Source organism: Hemiscyllium ocellatum, chromosome 6 (assembly GCF_020745735.1).
Source record: "Hemiscyllium ocellatum isolate sHemOce1 chromosome 6, sHemOce1.pat.X.cur, whole genome shotgun sequence".
In the NCBI taxonomy this organism is placed as follows: Eukaryota; Metazoa; Chordata; class Chondrichthyes; order Orectolobiformes; family Hemiscylliidae; genus Hemiscyllium; species Hemiscyllium ocellatum.
The window spans coordinates 74,561,062-74,582,536 of NC_083406.1; the positions used below are offsets into that span (position 1 = coordinate 74,561,062).

The 21,475-nt window shown below is 39.4% G+C and overlaps 1 protein-coding gene across 3 annotated transcripts in view; it reads right to left on the reverse strand.

Moving 5' to 3' along the window:
• septin10 (septin 10) overlaps nt 1-21,475 on the reverse strand; it is a 79,469-nt gene that overhangs the window by 12,196 nt on the left and 45,798 nt on the right. For all 3 annotated transcript variants that reach the window (XM_060826042.1, XM_060826044.1, XM_060826043.1), the window contains exons 5-9: nt 7,195-7,356; nt 6,810-6,906; nt 5,392-5,560; nt 1,758-1,890; nt 158-348 (exon numbers count right to left, since the gene is read on the reverse strand). In XM_060826042.1, the coding sequence (XP_060682025.1) occupies nt 158-348; nt 1,758-1,890; nt 5,392-5,560; nt 6,810-6,906; nt 7,195-7,356 (752 nt within the window). The remainder of the gene's footprint in view (nt 1-157; nt 349-1,757; nt 1,891-5,391; nt 5,561-6,809; nt 6,907-7,194; nt 7,357-21,475) is intronic.

The following is a 21,475-nucleotide window of genomic DNA, read 5'->3' on the forward strand; positions in this document are numbered from 1 at the left end:
GAGAGTGGGACTAGCAAGGTAGCTCTTTTGGGAGCTGGTACATGGGCCGAATGTCCAAGTTCTCTAAATGTAAAATTGCATGATCTTATTGAATGGTAATTTTGAAGGACCAATGATATGTTTAAAAATTCTGATTTTACATCAAAACTGTACTTACTTTTTGCGATCCTTGTCTTTCTTGAGATTCATTTGTGGTGCAGTCTGGAATGCCTGACCTTGAAGCAATTCAGTTGCAGCCTTTCTTTTATTGAATACACTCATCTCTTCATCCAAGACACTTTTCTTTTCATCCAGTTTCTTTCTCTCTTCCTGGTGCATTTTCTTTAAGTTTTCAAATTTATCTTGCAACTGCCAATGTGATTTTTAAAAAATGTTATTAAATTCAAGCTTCATAAGACGGTATCAAATCTGCAAAGCTTTTCTTAGTACAGTGTCTTGCTTATAAAGTTAAAAACCACAGACAATACACAAATACATTGTTTGCAGGATGTGCGTTACAATCCTAGACTTCCTTTTAATTGCATGAGTAGATAGTTACCCTGTCTCCTTAAAATTTGTTTAAATTAGTTCATTCTGCAGGGATATTGTACCTTAAATGGTTAGTTTTCTTTCCTTAAGATTTTAGCAAACACATATTCATTCTTATTTTCTCATTTCTCAGTTACGTAAAATCAAAAATGCAAATTGGTTCTTCATTATTTGTATTAACTTCCTTTAAACCCACAAGTTGTATTGCCTTCAGTCAAAATAGCAGATAGAAAACGTTAAGACGATGTTGCTTGTCAATCTAAATCCCAGCTATCTTTCTCGGTTAGGAACTAATAATTTTTTAAAAACTAAGTTTCAAAATTAGCAATGGGGTTTCTTTTGCTAAGAATTTTCCTGGGTTCACCAGGAAATGTTAGCAGAAAATTAGATTCACTTGTAAATGGATTTCCAGCAACATTCTGACTGAACGCCTACTTAAGTTATAGCAATATGAAAGGTGAACATTGAAGGAAGTACCAGTATATTTGTCTTGCAAATACCTGAATCAGGGAAGTAACACAATGTTGTTGCTTAACTAAGTACCATAACACTTCACAAAATACAACAGCATAATGCTTAACTTTATTAGCATAGTAATAAAAGGTAGGCAATGACTTAAAACAAAGTCTGTTTAAATCAACTTTCTGGCAGTGTTTAAACTTTGTGTGCAGTATTTTTTACCATCAATATTTCTTGAATGTGGCATATCATGGTGCATCTATACCAGGTACATTCTCCACATCCTTACTTGGTTTCCTAATTTCCAACTAATTATTACAGTTCTTGTCAAAACGGTCTCACAACAATTCCAAGATTGTTTCTCAGCATCAAACAGCAGTGATATGTGTCCAAGTCAGGATGGTCTTCATTTGGAGGAGAAGAGTTCATGCCTTCTCAAAAGAGGTTACAGGGGATGGCAATGTTTCTATAGCCAGAATATTGCGGTCTAATTTGATAAATATAAATATATAAAAGTTGGTACAAAGTTTTTCTGGATGAATAATCTGTTCCAACACAACCTATTCCATAAAGAGGAAAACAAAAGAAAGATTTTCAGAAATAACTAATACATCACACAATGCTTGTCAAGCCCCTTTTGCTAACTAAATCATTATTAAATTTACTTAAACTACTGCCTTCATTACTTGGATATTACACTGTTATTGTGCATAAGGTAGAATGAGAGTTTGTGTAAGCTTACATGTTATAGCAATCAATTACTTCAGTACCTCTCTCTCTGCCTCCTTTAACTGAGACTCTTTTTCTTTAACTCTCATCACAAACATTTGCCTCATTTCCTCTTCCTTCCTCTGAAGTTCACCAAGAAACTCATTCCTCTTAGCTTCATAGGTTTCTTGAAGGCTGGAAGAAAGTATTAACTAATTGTTTCAAAAAACCCTGGACACAGATGTCAAAGTTATAACCTTAACATAAAAGTGCTGATGTTAGTAAAATTATTTAGTCATATTTCAGGGATCTATGTACATCTAGAGGACTAATGCAGTATTTGGAAATGTGAAAACTTTATCAACAGTACACTTTTCATAAAAAGGCTAACATTATTTCTACAGTTGGTATACCAAACAATAACATTTTTCTGCCATCGATTTTCTTCTGGTAGCTGACAAGTTTTTAAAAGCTAGCACAGCAGTAGATCGATATTCTTCTCCAGGACATGGTACACAATAAAGTTTTAAAAACAAAATCTTATAGGGGTTTCAGCAACGTGGACAATGGTGGGATTTGTGGCAGAATCAGATGAAAGGTCTGGGGAGGCATATATAATCAATGCATTTTTCATGCATTTATCAAGCAGCAATGGGAGTTCCTCAGTAGACAGAGCCGCTTGCCAATTAAAGGCTGAATTATAGATGGTTAAATGCTTATTAACGCCACAACTCACCTCATTAAGGAAGAGGGAGATGGCAGAGGACAGGATGACACTAGGCACATTGACTCACAAGATGACCGCTGAGCCATAAGCTGGCCAACTTGACACATAAGATGGCCGCCGGATCACAATGTGGAGAGAAGCAGCAGAGCAGGTACAGACACTGCCTGAGACCACCAGAATGCCAGCACAATGCACTTAATTAGTTTAAGGTGGGTGGGGGAGAGATACACGTATAACGAACACTTCCCACCGAAGTGTCTGGGTTCAACCAGCACCTCTTATAGAAATGCTAACAACTTGATACAGATTTAAATATGAAATGTTAATATTAATGGCCAGGGCTGCAGTAATGGTCCTTCTCAGGAACAGCAATTAGCAGTTACTACAGCAATGGAATTCCATGCAGACATTGAAACTGACATCGTCAGTTTCAGGGTAGACATGACCGTATCAAAACGATAAATGATTCTGCAACGATTATTATAAACAAACCATATACAAAGACAATAATCTCATCACTGACTTATTGTATCACAAGATGTATAAAAGATTCTCGACATGTGCTCCAGGTTGAGAGAAGACTTGCAGCTGACCTCTGTGCTGTTGGGGTCTCTCTCTCTCCGGAGCTTCGGTATTTCCTTGTGCAATAAACATTGAACCCCGACTCTGACTCTGGGACTGGGGATTTTTCCCATGACATTAACATTCAGCTTTCTATCTTAGCACGCACATCGAGAATTTACTACATCAAACTCAGTGGATACCCAGCGACTTCAGCTCTATGCTAGCTACAACCAGCCTCAATGATGCTCAGTACCAAAGATTATCTTACAGCATGATCAATGGCCACCAGCCAAAGCCACCCCTTAACTACAGGCATTGGCACCAGATATTTGTCAATCCCTCACACAGCACCCCTCCAATCTATCTGTAAAACACTCATGTAGCTCACAACAACTAGGTGCAAGGACATTTTGTGCACTGGGACAGGATTAGACCAAGCTGCATCTCTCAGCTGCTTGTTTGCTCACTTATAATAGGTTCACTTCATAAATGGGTGGCTAAATGAGTGGTGCAGGAAAGAAGGGTTCCATTACGTAGGCACTGGCAATAGTACTGCGACAGGAAGGAACTGTACCACTGGGATGGGCTCTCTCTCAATCAATCTCCATGCTGTAGCAGGATTATAGCAAAAGCCAAAATTGAGTAGTCACAAAGATTTCAACATAGTTAAAAGGGGGTGGGAGGGCTCAGGAGTGGTTACTAACATTTCCAGAATGAGTAATAGGATAGAGAGTATGGAAAGGATCAGGAATCTAAATTCAAGGACAGCAGATAAGGGTACAACTATGGGAAGGGAGCCAATCAACATAGGACTGAGGATGTTGCACTTAAATGTGCTCAATATAGGAAATGAAGTAAATGAACTTGTAGCACAGATTGAGAATTGGCAACTATGATATTGTGAGCATCAGAGATGTAGCTGCAAGCAGATTAGGGGTGGAAACTAAATATCTAAGGATGGGCATCCTATCAAAAGGACATGGAGATGGGCAGAGTGGTTGGGATCAACAGTGTTAGCAAGAAGTGAAATTAAATCTATAGTGAGAAATGATTTGGGTTGGAAGGCATACAATATGCCTGGTCAGATGTAAGGAACCATAAAAGAAAAAAGGACCTGATAGGAGCCTGGGAGGGGGTTCAGATGAGATTTAGTGAATGATCCTGGGGATACCATGTGAGCTTATAGGAACTTGTGATATGAGGAGTGGTTGAGGACTTTTATACTTGACGGAAGTTAAAAGGATGAGGGGGCTTCTCATTGAAACTTACAAAGTATTGAATGGCCTGGACAGAGTGAACATGGAGAACATGCTTCAACTAGGAGAATCTAAGACCTGAGGGCACAGCCTCAGAGTGAAGGGACGATCTTCTAATACTGAAATGAGGAGTAATTTCTTTAGCCAGAGGATGGCTGAACCTGTGGAAGTACTTGTCACAGAATACTGTGGAGGCCAAGTCATCAAGTCTCTAACACAGAGATAAATAGGCTTTCATTGGTAAGGGGAGCAAGGGTTATGGAGAAAGCAGGAGAATGAAGTTGTGAAACATATCAGCCACAATCAAATGGCAGTGCAGTTTCAAATGGGGCAAATGGCCTAATTCTGTTCCTATATCTTATGGTCTTCCTGAATGCTTGCAGCGTCCCTGCCCTTGCTGTGCCACTTAGCTCAGTTACAAAACCAGGCACTTGCCTTGCTGCTCAGCAATCCTACTTAAAAAGAGGGGTACACCTTATTGTGTGGCAGTGTGTCATGCCAATTTCATCATTTGACAACAGTTTACGTTGCAAAAATAACAAAAGTGCAAAAGGAAAGAAGCCGTGTCTCAAAGTGCCCAGGAAGCTATTGGCAGTCATATTTCCATATGTCTAAAGCATATTTACGATACTAAATTTTTAATTGACTATATAGCACTTTGGGGTGTCCTGAAATCATGAAAACCACTACATAAATTAAACCCCTCTCCTTTAAGAGCAGTGGATTTTCCCATTAATATTCTAGCCAGTGTTCATTCCATACTCAAGAGAATTAAAACTTGTAATTGGTAATTTCTTATATTGCTTTTTATGGGATAATACTGCACGCAGTTTGGCTTACAATTGTAATGCAGGCAAATGTGTAACAACAACATTTCAAACGTAACTCATTTTTCTGAGGAGTACTTCGGAACATACATACGCACTATAAACATGTAAATTCTCATTATGTTCACTAGAAAAGTTTAAAAGGAAACTTAAATAAAGCTTTAAAATTATGGAAATTTGGATAGTGAGGAGAGCAGGGCTGCATCTGATTTGGCAGTGACAAATGGATCACCAGTGTAAAATTAACAAAAAAGGGAGGCAGTAAAATTTGCACCTTTTAAGCTGAAAGCTGAACATTCGAGCAAAGGAATATGCCTAGTACCTGACTGGCTTGTTATTTGGATCTGTATCTTTGAATCCCATCTCTTCTAACTTGCAGCGACGATACAGCTCATAATGCCGAGTGTGTGTCTGCTCTCTCAAGTCTTCCATGTTGACACAGACAAGCATCTCCCGCAGTTTCACAAAGTCACTGTGGTTCTCATTTTCAACTAAGATAAATTTAGACAAAATAAAAGTGTGCACAAAGAATTGATGATTGACAATTACTATTGATCAGCCATGATCATATTGAATGGTGGTGCAGGCTCGAAGGGCAGAATGGCCTATTCCTGCACTATTGTCTATTGTCTAGATGAAATATTGTTGAGGCAGTATTATACTGTCACATTCCATGTTACAGCCAGTACCTTGATGGCAGATGTACAAACAACAAGATAAATTGTTTTAGCATTATTAGATGAATGTATCCTTTTTTTTGGTCTAATGGTTTATGTGATGTACAAAGATATAGTGCAACATAATAGATTTGCAGCTAAATTGGCACTTTTGGACTATAGTTTACTGTACATTTTGAAATCTTTCCCAGAATTTCTTACGATACTTTGTAGTCTATTAACACTAAACCATAGCCATCTCTCCCCCAACACCCATGCAATTGGTCTTGTTTAGATTTAAAATTTTTATTGGAACTAGGACACAAACACTCTTATCACACAAAAACGCTTATCCTTTCTCCCTGCTGCACAGGCTCTCTTCATTATATACAAGATTCCTAGAAGCCCATCCTCAATTAGTTTTTAACATTTTCTTTCAGAAAAGTGAAAGTATTGTACAAAATAGTCTTAAAGTCTACTCAGGCCAATTTCATCTGTTAGTCTCTATCAAGTTGAAAAATCCCTCACCAATTTTGTTATAAGCTCAAATTATTTACTGATTAATACCTTTTCCAATGATATAACTATGGTGAGAGTGCCTATGAACCACACCTATCTCAGTTTTATGTCCCTTGTGGTTGTAATGTCCATCCATTTGGATTCTACTTTCTCACTTTTTTAGGCAAGATCATTCCATATCACGATCCTTGTGTATCCCTTCTCATCATGGACCACACTTCCCTTTCCATTCTGTGAGTCTAATAGAAATGTTACCATCCCCGAAATATTTAATTCCAACTTTGATCACTTTATAACTATGTCTCTAACTGTTATTAAATCTAAACAATTTGCGCGTAAGGCTGATTAACTACCTTTTTACAAGTTCTCTGCTCTCTAATCTGCATTTATTTGCTCTTTCATTTCCCATCTAATCTTCAGAACATCCAAATCAAACCTCGCAGAAATCATGCAATTATATTAAGCTAAATAATTGGTGAAGCAGTCAGCTTTCTCTTTTTCTCTGAAGTTGTGCCAGCCAAACGTACTATAAAAGTCACAGCAATTTTGTGTCTGTTCTTTTTACCTTGCACAACTCCCCATGGGTACTGTCGAGCTTTAACCATTTTGTTCCCAACTTTCACTTCTTCTGTACTTCCAATTACAGCAAATGGTAGATGGCCCTGAAGTTCAAGATTTAAAAAACTTCCATTTTAGCCAGTAGCATAAAAGCTTTGAGCTACCATTTAACAAACAATGTTTCTTTAATAACCCAAACAATTTACTCAAACAGTTAACTCAGTTTAATCAGTCCTGAATGTGGGTACATATTTTTGCAACACTAGTCAAAAAACCAAATTCTCTTCCAACTCCAAATTCAAACGTGCAGACAGTTGAGTTTTTTCAGATAGTTGATTTACTTTAATTAATCTACCTTTATAGAAGAGTGCAATTAGTGTTAAAATACTTACATTCATTGTTGAATTAATTTTCGCTACTGTCTCATCATCTATTGGAAATTGATAGATCTGTACCCCATTGCTAACCAGTTCGCCCATTATTTTGATTTTAAACTTATGAAGCTCATTTTTGGCAACAGTGTCTGCCTTTGCAATAACTGGAATGATGTTCACCTGTGCAAACGAAATTCACAACATTAGAATTCATTGTCCCATTTAAAAAAAAATCTCAAGTTATGATTCAGTAATGTTAAGTAATCCACAGAACAAAAACAACTTCTGCAACTGTGCAAAATCTCAAATGATAGTGATGGTTATATAATGCAATCAAGTTGTATTTGACTTCATAGCATTCAAAGCTTTCTTCTTCATGTTTTTGCAGGATGTGAGCATTTCTGGCAAAGCAAACATTATTGCTGGCAAAGCAAACAATTTAATTGTAAGAAGTGGCTAAAGGCAGGGAATCTGTGTGGTCTGATGTTTAAACAGTAATTGGAGTATAGCTGTACAGGTATGTGTTTATGGGAGTGTCATCCATGCCACCTGTGTCACAAAAAGCATTGGCTTGTGGTAGCTTCACCACTACATAGATGGTATAGGGCAACATGAGACTACCACCACTTGACTGGGTGCATGGCTAGTGCTCTAAAATGAAGCTAGTGATAGTAGTGATGAGTACTATTGCCTATGGAGAGTGGGAGAACCCAACTAGCATTAGACAAGAGAGACACCATTGGGTACGTGGTACGTACTTAATGAGCTGAGCTTGAGATGATAGCATAGGAAAACTTGCTAGGCCTCATAGAGAGAAACTCTAACATAAAACTCAATGAAAATTCACTTAGATGATTCCTAACATTCATCCCAGTATTTTCTGTAGCGAATGAATAATGGCGGCACAAACAACAATAACATGACGACTTAGAACAGTGCTGACAGAATATTTATGCAATAAAAAGGTAAACTTTTCTTCCATTTTCAGGGTTGTGGAATGTGTGTATTATGGGAGGAAAGCCTCAGAGTAAAAAGTCCAGAACTTCTGATCTATGCAACCTTTCCTTACAGCTTAACCTCTCGATAGAAGCATAGAGTTATTTTGGAGAGAAATATGATAAGTGAAACATGAAGAATACAAATTCTTAACATCTGGTGGTAAATCTAAGACACTGTTTTGAGTAAGCAAAATTAAAGACACTCTTAACTCATGGATACATTTTCCTTTTTCCTTGTAAGGATGACTTCTAAAAGAGGGAATTCTTAATAAATCCTAAATATAAGATTCAAGTATTAGACCAAAGTCTAAAACTTTCCCAGGATTTCTACAACAGAAGTTTTAAGTTTGTGGACAGCTTACACTGCGGCTACAGCCTGAACAGCCAGCATGTCACCATGCAGCCATTTACAGTTTGTTTTACATTCCACCACTACAATGTCACTATCTTTTCTGATTAATTACTGCAAGTGTTTCGTTATCCCCCTCAAGCATGCAGGATAGATTTAAGCAGAACTGTTGAGGTTTATTTTAAATTATAGATTAAGGAACTTAATATTGTTTCAGTTAAAGGGCTAAAGGGTAACCAGAACAGCTGCAGATCCACGTTGCTGTCATTAGGCTGTTGATAGAGGCTCCCATGGACTTAATACAAAAGGAGCAAAATGTGAAAGCTGCTAAATTATCATGTCATGCCTGCATATGAATTGGGGAAATTCAGAATTAAATATATACCTCACATTAAAAAATAGTCCATTTTGTGCAGTGCAAAGAGTTTCTAGGCTCAATAGGAGAAATAGAGATGAAATGAAGAAGAACACATAAATGTTCCTAAAACATCAGACAACAATTTATGGAATACAATTTCATCACAGTGCTTTGACACTTATGGCTTTGCCATATATTTTAGCTTGTTACTATGATTTTAATTTGGGCATATTTGTATTAAGTTACATAATACCTCACTGTAAATTTTACATTGTCTCCATTAGCAACTTGAGGACCAATGTAAAAAATTGCTATCATCAGTGGTGTAAAAGCTAAACACCTCACACGACTGTCAGCAGTTGCTTTTGATATTACAGTCATGCATTAAACAGTTGAGCATTCCAGCTTCACTGTTACCTCAAAATTACAGTGGTTGATACACCAGTGTCTTCAATGAGTCACAGAATCATAAAATTGTTACAGTGCAGAAGGCCATTTTGCCCATTAGGTCTGAAACAGCTCAGTTATCTGCTTAAGTACAAATATCAATTAGGGCACATGAACAAACACATTAAAACAACATGAGCATGGAGTCTGGATTCTAAGTTAAATTTCAATCAGTAAGTTAAATTGAGTAGCCCTGCATAAAACAGATCCTTGTTTTGGCTGCTTTTCCTAATGGAATAGAACTTTTCTAGACATTTTCCAATGACACCCACATCCCATGAATGAATAAAAATTAGAAATTGTGCGAGTTAAATTTCATAAGAATGCAGACCACATTTTCATCTAATCAGTATGAATACCCTCCCTAATAGTTGAGATCTTAGTATTCAAAAACACTGGCGATAAATCTTTCCTACCAAAAGGTTGAACAAACAAAAACAAACACTCATCCAGTCTGGATTTATAAAGGAAAGTTATACTTTGAGAAAGAGTTCAGAATCGTATGCAGTAAGATCTCAAGCTGAGGTTGCAGTGAAAATCTACATACAAGAAATAGGTAATTCAGTTAATAGAATCAACTCTGTCATTTGTTAAGTTTTGATTGATTTGATTGTTCCCTTTAGCCCCACTTGCCTATGTTTCCCAATTCCAAATAACTTCATTGTTTATCAAAAATCTATCCAACTCCTTCAATATATTCAATGGCACATCTTCTACTGCTGTCTTTTAAAGAGAATTCTAAAATCCAATGATTCTGAGAAAAGAATGTCCTCCTCATTTGTCTTCTTGACTCAGAATTTAGTTTTTTTTCTTCATTTCCATTTCTTCATATGAGTGTCTTTGCATACCTTTGGAGTTCACATTTACCAGTGCTAGTACTATTCTATGGCCTCATAATGCTGCAGCTTTAATTGCTCAAAAACTTCAATTCCAGAAGAAAGCTCATTCAGAATTAGATTATACATAAGAACAAGCCATTTAAGCAACTAAATGTTTATGCTTAACACTAGTTTCTTTCCAACATTTTTAATCGCATGAAATCACCACATTCTTCTATTTCCTTGCGTTTCTCTACATTTCATTTAAACGCATCACATGTTATTCACCTTAACTATTGCCAGCAATAGCAACCTCCAAATATTACCATTCTCTAGATGAATATATTTTTCCTAAAATCTACTGGCTTCCTTAGATTTAGGGTATCTGATTATGTTTCTTTCCGCAAATGGAAAAATCTTTATTTGAAGCAGTTAAAGCTTTTTAGAAATCTATGGATCCTTTCTGAATAGATATAGGCTCCATATTCTTCATAGGAAAGCTGTTATTTTTTTTTACAATTTGGAGAGTAGAACTTTAAATCAACTTCAAGACAATTAGTTCCTTAACCTTTAAAAGTCTCCACAACCTTTTAGTTTTAAATGATCACCCATATCTTATTTATCTAACATTTTAATCCTTGAGCCTCATCCTTTTCACTCTGCCATTGGAATGATCTCAAAAGATGTCTCTATCGTTCAGTGGAGTTGGAAACTTCAGTCTTTTTTAAAACCTCTAGAAATCATTCTTTAGCTTTGTTTGAACCTTTACAGCACTGTGACATCCATGAATGGGCAAGGACTAAAACTGGATGCAGAACTGTAAATGCAGTTCAAGTAAGAATCTGTGTAATGATGAATAATGGTGTCTTTTGATTTGTATTAAATGATTCTATTCCCAATGCATCCCGGACAGTGGTTATAGTTTCCCTTACACTATCAATAAACTTGGAACCATCAGTGCACAACAGTACCTAGATCCTTTTTGCCTTACTATAAAAGATATTTAGTGGTTGAATGAGCTAAGTTATTCTGTATTGGTCCAATCCAACTGTACAACATTTACTTACATTTAATGCAATGTCATTGTTTGATCCATTCCCTTAGCCCATCTAAACTTTCAGGCAGAAAATTGTACTATCCCAGTCATAATAAGTGCACAAATTTGAATTATATACTGTTACTTTTAAACAAAAAAAAACAGCATTAATTTCCTTTCCTTAGTTTTCCTCTAGTGGGTAGTGGTGAGTGCCTTCTTGAACCACAACAGTCCATTTGGGATGGGTAGATCCTCAATGCTGTTGGAGAGAAAATTCCACCATTTTTGATTCAAAAACAGCAAGGAAGAATGGTCTACTTTCAAGTCAGGATTGGGTGTGGCTTCGAAGGGAACTTGAAGGTAGTGGCATTCCTATGTATCTACAATCCTTGTCCTTTTAGGTAGCAGTAGTCATGGGTTTTGGGGCAATATCCAAACAACGTTGGTGAATTTCATGTAGTTGGTACACACTGCTGCGATTGAGATTCTTTGGTGGAAGGACTGAACATCTGTGTGGTGCCAATGAAGTGGGCTACTTTCTTCCAATGGCATCAAGCTTTTCTAGCCAAGTTAGGAGTATTCCAACATATCTACAGTGAGCAGGGTTTGGGGAGTCAGGAGGGGAGTTCTTCACTGCAGGATTCTTAGCCTCTGACCTGCTTTTGTAGTCATAGTATTTATATTGTTAGTCCAATTCAACTTCCCCTCAAGGGTAACACCCCCAAGATGTTCAAAGTAGGGGAATTTCAGCCATTATAACCCTACTGAACGTCAAGATGTGAAAGTTAGATTCTCTCTTGTTGGACATGGTCATTACCTGAACGTGTGGCACAAATGTTCTTTGCCACTTGTCAGCTTATACTTGGATTTTATCCATGCTATACTCCATTTGGACAAGGACTACTTCAGTATCTCAGGAATTGCAAATGATGCTGAATATTGTTCACTGATGACTGTATGTCCCCACTTCTTACCTTATAATGGAGAGAAGGTAATTGATGAAGCAGCTGAAGATGGTCTGCAGTCACGGTCTATAATCTCATTCTACGGTCTTTGGAAGATATACGAGGCAAAAAGCTACATCACAAACTAAAAAACTGAAAATTGTGACCTACAAAGGTCAAGGGTGTATAAAAGACCGTTCTTGAAAAGGTTACTAATGACAATGGCATGTGGCAGCTGGAAAGCAAAAAGGTGAAGGAATTAATTGCCAAGTGAAGGCATTAAAAGTATTTTTCAGGAACAGAAATGAGAATAATGAAGGTGTGTGGAAGGGAGACAAGGGAGACAAAGTAGACATTCGTTCTTTCACAAGATGTCAACATTGTTGGCTAGCCCAGTATTTACTGTCCATCCTAAATTTGCAAATACCAGTCAGTTACTTCTTGAAACATTTCAATCCAAGTAGTTTAGGTACATCTGTAGTGTTGTTAGGAAAAAGCTTAAAAAATCTGATCAAGTGGCAGTAAAAGAATAGTGATATAATTCCAAGTCTGAATGATATATGATTTGGAGGTAAATTTGCAGACAGTAATGTTCCCATGCATTCATCACCCTCAACATTCGAGGTGATAAATGTCATGGGTTTGGAAAATGCAATAATGTCACTTTGTATTGCAGATGAAGACAGTAAATGTTTAGATGTAGGTTGAGGTGGTAATCCAGTGGACTGTTTTGTACTGGATGGTACTGAGCTTGGAGTGTTGAAGGAACTGCATTCTTTCAAGTAAGAATGCATGTAGATGGTTGACTGCTGTTTAAGGGTCACCCTGCTAAATTCCCAGCCTCTGACCTACTTCTTTGGCCACATTATTTATGTGACAGGCCCAGTTTTGGTCAATAATAACTTAACCATGTTGATGGAAGGAACAAGAACAGAGTATGGTAGAAGGAGAAGAAAGATATTTTGGAAGAAAGCTGCAGCGGGAGCCAGGCGATAATTTAGTTAGAAAAAACAACTTTTAGCTTCAAAATAAACATAAAACATCAAAACTGAGGAATCCAGATCTAATGAGAGAAGTGACTAATTAAGGCCAGTACCCAAGGACAAGGCCCCAGCACTGAGAAGCCCAAAGCTTGAATTAATGGGGTTTGCAAAAATTATGAAGCAAAGAAAATGATACCTTCAGCATGTTGTGTATTCACATCAAAAAGCTTTGTGGAGATGTACAAAAGATGTCTCATGTTTTAAAGAAAAACTGCAAATAGTTTTGCTGTCCATCTGCCAAAATTTAAATATACAAGTCCCAATCCATTCTGAGAATGGCACCAATAAGTCAAAAGTTTTTCTGAAGCAGCAATTGTTTGCATGATGATTTGTTGGGTGCACCATAGAGTCATAGAGATGTACAGCATGGAAACAGACTCTTCAGTCCAACTCATCCATGCCAACCAGATATCCCAACCCAATCTAGTCCCACCTGCCAGCACCCGGACCATATCCCTCCAAACCCTTCCTATTCATATACCTATCCAAATGCCTTTTAAATGTTGCAATTGTACCAGCTTCCACCACTTCCTCTGGTAGTTCATTCCATACACATACCACCTCTGTGTGAAAAAGTTGCCCCTTAAGTCTTTTATATCTTTCTCCTCTCACCCTAAACCTATGCCCTCTAGTTCTGGACTCCCCACCCCAGGAAAAAGACCTTGTCTATTTACCCTATTCATGCCCCTCATAATTTTGTAAACCTCAGGTCACTCCTCAGTCTCCAACGATCCAGGGAAAGCAGTCCCAGCCTGTTCAGCCTCTCCCTGTAGCTCAGATCCTCCAACTCTGGCAACATCCTTCTAAATCTTTTCTGAACCGTTTCAAGTTTCACAACATCTTTCCATTTGGAAGGAAACCAGAATTGCACGTAATATTCCAACAGTGGCCTAACCAATGTCCTGTACAGCTGCAACATGACCTCCAAACTCCTATACTCAAACCTCTGACCAATAAAGGAAAGCATACCAAATGCAGCCTTCACTATCCTATCTACCTGCAACTCGACTTTCAAGGAGCTATGAACCTGCACTCCAAGGTCTCTTTGTTCAGCAACACTCCCTTGGACCTTACCATTACATGTATAAGTCCTGCTAAGATTTGCTTTCCCAAAATGCAACACTTCACATTTATCTGAATTAAACTCCATCTGCCACTTCTCAGATAAAACAAATTTCTTTTAAAAAACTATATTCAAGGTGCTGTACAATTACACAGTCAGTAGGTATACTCCCTCAAACTCAAGGTATATTCCCATCAAAGGAAAAGGTAGGACAAATAAATCTAGAGCTCCGGAGATGACAAAGCAGATAGAAACTTGGGTAAAGAAAGGAAAAATGTGCTTATGACAGGCTTCAGGTAATGGAGACAATTGAGAATCAAGTTGAAGACAGCAGGATGTTAAGAAAACAAATATGAGATGCAATTAGAATATATGAAAATAAAGGAAGTTAACACAAAAGAATTTTTTTTAAATCTCCTATAAGCACATCAATAATTATTTTTAAAAAATGGTAAAAGTTGAGTAGAAGATTTACACTCAGAGGCAGGAAGCACAGCTGAGATGTTAACTGAAAACTTTGCATCTGACCCTATCTATAAAAGCATATGCCCTCCAGGCCAGTGATACAGGCAGAAACTCAATCACTAGAAGAGTTTAAAAATCAACGACGTGGCATTGGATCAGCCATTGATATTTAAAAGTTAATAAGGTACCAGAACCACAATATACTAGGAAAGTGCCCAAATACACAATGAATTCTAATTCATAGCCAGTTGAAGGTGGAAATTGGCACTTGTATTTTCCTTTCCATTGGGTAACCACAGGGGCTCTACTTTACTACTTTACTGCAGAAACTAAATTTTTAAAAAATCAATAAATCAAGATCCTACATATTTCATCCAGGATACAACCTGGGTTTCAAACATGGAATTTTAGCTTAAGCAAACGGAGATCAGGGCGAAGGGAATAAGAGTGTTAGTTTCCAATTACAATGAAAAGCACTCAGTATTGTTTCAAAATGTAGATTTCATGAGTACATCGTAATGACGATGCAGTATTTTTGAGAATCTTGTGTCATGCGGAAACAAATGCTGTTCCAGAATTAGTTTAGCCATTTGTACATATCTAAAGTTGATATTTTCAATTAAAAACAGTCTAGACCAGCAATCACTCTGCATATGTAGGCAGAAACCAATCTATAATTCAGATAACCAAATTTGTTCTGAATTAAAGCAAAAGGGTCATCAATATTGTCACTACAAACAATATTACGAAGAAACCTATATTTAATTCAAATAACTTGCACTGGTACCAAGGACTCTATACAAGCTTTCTGCTATTCCAAACATCTATTCAAATCCTGTTTACAAATCTTACATCCTTTTCACATATACCTTAAACGAACCAATATTAACTGTTTCAGCAGCTCTCATCACAATATTAATAATGATTCTTTGCATTTCTTTATTTAATCTGCTAGTGGCTATCTTCTATTTTACACCCTTCACATAAGTGGAAAAAGTAATTCAAAATCAGGCTTCTTCATAATTGTAAAGGCTTGTATTACATATCAATATCACTTCAAGAGGGGAAAAACTGTACATTTTTCAACCTTTCCTGATAATTACACATCTTACTTCTATTGAAATATTTTCCACACTTTATGGGTTTAAGATTCAACTACTTTTTAAAAAGGCAGAGTCCAACAATGTCAATTGAATATTATGGCTATTTTTGTGTTCTATTCTATAAGTGGTGAAAGAAAAAATGGAGATCAATTTTATTCACATACATTTCAATAGGTTTTCCAACAGTGACAGCTCAATATATTAACAACACTTGCCTAGCCACAACAGTCCAATGACAGAAAAACAGAATAATCCAGAAAGTATATATGTGGCTTTCCCACAACATAGAAGCAAGACAGCTGAGTTGAGAAAACTCATCTGACTTGGTTCTGAAATTAAAAGCAATCTTGCTGAAAAAAAAGTTCTGCAGAAGCTTTTTGTATTGCACTTATTTGGACAATTCATAAAAACACCAATTTAGGAGAAACCGATATTTTTTTTTCACTTTTTTTCCACACTACCGCCTAACTGCAGTAGTGCTCATTTTATCCCCAGCACCCATGTTTTGTGTGTGGGTGTGAGACAGTGAGAGACACAAGGTATACAAATCTTTATTCGATTTCCACCACCAGGAAGAAAGGAAACACCCGAGTGGCCAGTGACAAGCCGTGCCCTTCTCAAAAGGCAATGCTATGACATCAAACAGTGAAGGGGAGGGCAGGGACTAAATCAAAATAGAGTTGGAGGGGGAAATAATGCACTCCACTTCCTGCAGTGCCCACCTCTCCCTGAACAACTCCAGGGTGTTGGTGGACACTGCGTGCTCCTTCTCCAAGGACAGCCGGGCTCTAACATAACCGCGGATGAGGGGCAGGCAGTCGGCCCTACTGTATGACAGGAGAGTACGGATTGGTTAGCAAGAGGACTCCGAGGTGCTTCCATGGATAATGCACCAATTAATAATGACCGACAGTTAATTGCCAGTTTGTGTTTGAAGTTTAAACAGGTGAGACTCTGATTGGTCAAGGCATAGTCCATGAGAATGTATCAGCAAATGGCTGTTTCCAATTTCGGTGAAGTAAATCAGGTGTTGTACATGCATGTTCTGGCTATCTGGAAAGAAATGGACCCTGAATATTACATACCATATGGAGCTTCCAGTCTTACACAAGTTCACCACAATGCGAGATCAACTGAGAATCTTAAATTGATCGACAGCGTAATTCTTCACATGCTCAGGGCAATCGTTGCCTATTCATGGAATCACATCTAATGTTGGTCACTGTTTTGCAAGTGCAGGATGTTTGAGCACAGTCGGTACCTTATTTGGTGTGAACAGCTGAAGGGATATCTTACTTAATACAATCCAAAAGTTTATGTGACATACAGTCTGCACATCTGACATCATACCAGCGCTAAAACTCACTCCACATTTGAGATAGGTAGAACATCTTTCTAGCTTGATGGCAACATCCTATTAGTGACGAATACAATTTGTACTGCCTGTGCCAAGGATAGGATTTTCCAGATGGTTGGAATTCCCACCCTGCCACCCAAAGAGAGATAGCAGGGAACACACCCCTGATCTCAGCAGCCACACTCACTTAATGCTGTGAAGTGTTAACAGGCCAGATGCAGAACTTCCACTCAAATCAGACCTCCGGGAGCTGCTCACCAATGTGATTGATGGCAATCACTAATTCCAGCAACTCCAGTGACTAGGACTGGAACTATAAGCAAACGCCAAGACCAGGTAAGTACGAGACACATGACAATGGTGGGGGAAGAGGAGAGAGCTGAGGTGGGCTGTGGGTACTGATGGAAAAAGAATGAAGGGGAAAAAAACCACCATAGTGTTAGGTGTATTAGTCAGAGTGGGGTGGCTTACTCTTAAGAGGGTCGGCGTGGACCTGTCACGCCGAAGAGCCTGTTTCCACACAGTAGGGAATCAAACCCAATAAAATACCTATAGAAAAAAAACTGCTTCCTTTCAGGAACAATATCTAGAGAAAGTGGACATAATCTTTAGAGTCAGATCATTTAGTGAAATCTGGAAGCATTTCTTCCATAATAGAAAATGGAAGTTATATAAAATTAAATACCAAATAACTCTTAGCCGGACGACACATTTGCTTTTCTTGTAACACATTAATGTAATTCTGAAAACTAATCCAAAGATTAAAATTATGCATAATATGCATATGAACTCAAACTTTGAGGTAGGATAAAAATTATCCCATTACAGCAACTGTTCTCATGACACCTCAGATAACATTAGCCTTTGTTAATTAGTTTGATGGTACGGTCATATTTGGGAAACCTTTAGCCTTTTATCACAAAGCACGTGATGGTGAGGGTGGTTCAGAGAAGTGCTACTTCAATACTTTATGAGGAATTTATTTTTCTTCATTCATGCATGGAGTGTGTGCATTACTAGCTAGGTAACACTTCATTACCCTTTCCTAATTGCTCTCACAAAGTGGTGGTGAGCTGCTTTCTTGAACCATTACAGTCCACATAGTACTTCGTACCTGCACAATCATGTAACAGTGTAAGAACAGTAACAGTTCCATGCCAGAATGGTGTGGCTTGGATGGGAACTTGCAAGTGGTGATGCATCCATTGTCTTTGTCATTCCAAGTGGCAGAGATCACAGATTTGGAAGGTACTCAGAAGCCCTGGCGACAACCCTGGCGGACCCATTGTCTCAGCATGCTCCTGTCCCACTGAACTCATCTCTACCTACCTCAACACTGTCTTATTCCACCCTAGTCCAGACACTCCCCACATACGTTCGAGGCACAACCCAAGCCCTCCACCTCCTCCAAGACTTCAGTTTCCCCGGCCCCCAACGCCTCATCATCACCATGGATATCCAATCCCTCTACACCTCCATCTGCCATGACCAGGGTCTCCAAGCCCTCCATTTCTTCCTCTCCTAACATCCCGAACTGTACCCTTCCACCGACACTCTCATTCATTTGGCCAAACTGGTCCTCACCCTTAACAATTTCTCCTTCGAATCCTCCCACTTCCTCCAGACCAAAGGGGTAGCCATGGACACCCGTATGGGCCCCAGCTATGCCGGTATCTTTGATTCCTGATGAAGGGCTTATGCCCGAAACGTCGAATTTCCTATTCCTTGGATGCTGCCTAACCTGCTGTGCTTTAACCAGCAACACATTTTCAGCTGTGATTTCCAGCATCTGTAGACCTCATTTTTTACCCGGTATCTTTGTTGGCTATGTAGAACAGTCCATCTTCCATAGTTACAGCAGCATCACTCCCCACCTCTTCCTCCGCTACATTGATGACTGCATTGCCGCCACCTCGTGCTCCCGCGAGGAGGTTGAGCAATTCATCTACTTCAACACATTCCACCCTGACCTGAAATTTACCTGGACCATCTCTGACACCTCCCTCCCCTTCCTGGACCTCTCCATCTCCATTAATGACGACTGACTTGACACCAACTTTTTTTTTACAAACCCACCGACTCCCACAGCTACCTGGATTACATCTCTTCCCACCCTACTTCCTGCAAAAATGCCATCCTGTATTCCCAATTCCTCTGCCTCCGCCATATCTGCTCCCAGGAGGACCAGTTCCACCACAGAACACACCAGATGGCCTCCTTCTTTAGACACCGCAATTTCCCTTCCCACATGGTTAAAGATGCCCTCCAATGCATCTCATCCACATCCCGCACACCCGCCATCAGACCCCACCCCTCCAACCGTAACAAGGACAGAACCCCCTGGTGCTCACCTTCCACCCTACCAACCTTCGCATAAACCAAATCATCTGCCGACATTTCTGCCACCTCTAAACGGACCCCACCACCGGGGATATATTTCCCTCCCCAACCCTTTCCGCCTTCCGCAAAGACCGTTCCTTCCGTGACTACCTGGTCAGGTCCACGCCCCCCTACAACCCACCCTCCTGTCCTGGCACATTCCCCTGCCACCGCAGGAATTGCAAAACCTGGGCCCACACCTTCTCCCTCACCTCCATCCAAGGCCCTAAAGGAGCATTCCACATCCAAAGTTTTACCTGCACATCCACCAATATCATTTATTGTATCCGTTGCTCCCGATGTGGTCTCCTCTACATTGGGGAGACTGGACGTCTCCTAGCAGAGCACTTTAGGGAACATCTCAGGGACACCCGCACCAATGAACCACACTGCCCTGTGGCCCAACATTTCAACTCCCCCTCCCACTCAGCCGAGGACATGGAGGTCCTGGGCCTCGTTCACCGCCGCTCCCTCACCACCCGATACCTGGAGGAAGAACGCCTCATCATCCGCCTCAGAACACTTCAACCCCAGAGCATCAATGTGAAGTTCACCAGTTTCCTCATTTCCCCTTCCCCCACCTCACCCCAGTTCCAAACTTCCAGATCAGCACCGGCCCCATGACTTGTCCTACCTGCCTATCTTCTTTTCCACCTATCCACTCCACCCTCCTATCACCTTCATCCCACCCCCATCCACCCATTGTACTCTTTGCTACCTTCTCTTACTCTCCTCCCTGACCTATCATCTTCATCCCCACCCCCACTCACCTATTCTACTCTATGCTACTTTCTCCCCACCCCCACCCTCCTCTCATTTATCTCTCCATCCTTCAGGCACTCTGCCTGTATTCCTGATGAAGGGCTTTTGCTCGAAACATCGATTTTCCTGCTCCTCGGATGCCTGAATTGCTGTGCTTTTCCAGCACCACTCTACTCCAGAATTATAGAGGGCTGTCACACACATTGGTGGAGAAATGTGTGAATGTTGAAGATAGCGGCTAGGATACCAATCAAGTCAACTGTTTTGCCTTGCTGGAGCTGCATTCACCCAGGCAAGTGAACAGTATTCCACCAAACCTCTGACCTGTAATACCTTGGCAAATGGACAGCTTTGAGGTGTCAGGCGGGTGAATTACTCACTACAGAATTCCCAGCCCTCAAACTGCTCTTGTAGCATGTGTGGGGCTGATCCAGTTCTCCTTCTGTTTCAAATGAAAGAAGAGAGATTCAGTGATAATGCTACTGAATGACATTGGTTGAATTACCTCTTGTTGAAGATGATCATAGACTGGCCTATGTGGTACAAATGTTACTTCCCACTTCTTGGTATAAATTTGCATGTTTACATATTTCCCTTCCCCCAATTACTGTTGGCACATTTAGCTAGGGCTTTCCAATGTGAAGAGCAATTCCCTGACTTGCTTTCAAATTCAACTTATTGTACATCTTTGAACCAAGGTTGTAACAAGGTCAGGAGCTCAGTGGACGTGATGGAACCCAAATCAATGTCAGTGACCAGTTCATTGTTAAATAAGTGCCATCCATTAGCATTGCTGATGACTTCTTCCATTACTTTCCTTATGATCACTGGTAGATTGATGGGATGTATGATTGGTCAGGCTGGCAATATCCTGCTTCTTGATGTATAGGAGATATTGTAGAAATTTCCTGCATTTGGGTAAATGTCAGTTATAATAAAACAACTTGGCTAAGGATGCAGCAAGGTCTGGGGTACACATCATCTTTACTACTGATGACATGTTATCTAGGCCTATAATCTTTGCTAATGCCTATAGCCATTTCTCAATATCAGAGTGAACCAAATTCACTGAAGACAGCATTGATGGTGGAGATGTCTGGCGGAAACCGAGATGAGCCTCCCACATAGCACTTCTGGCTAAAAAGATACGTGAAAGCACTTCAACTTGCTGCACTGA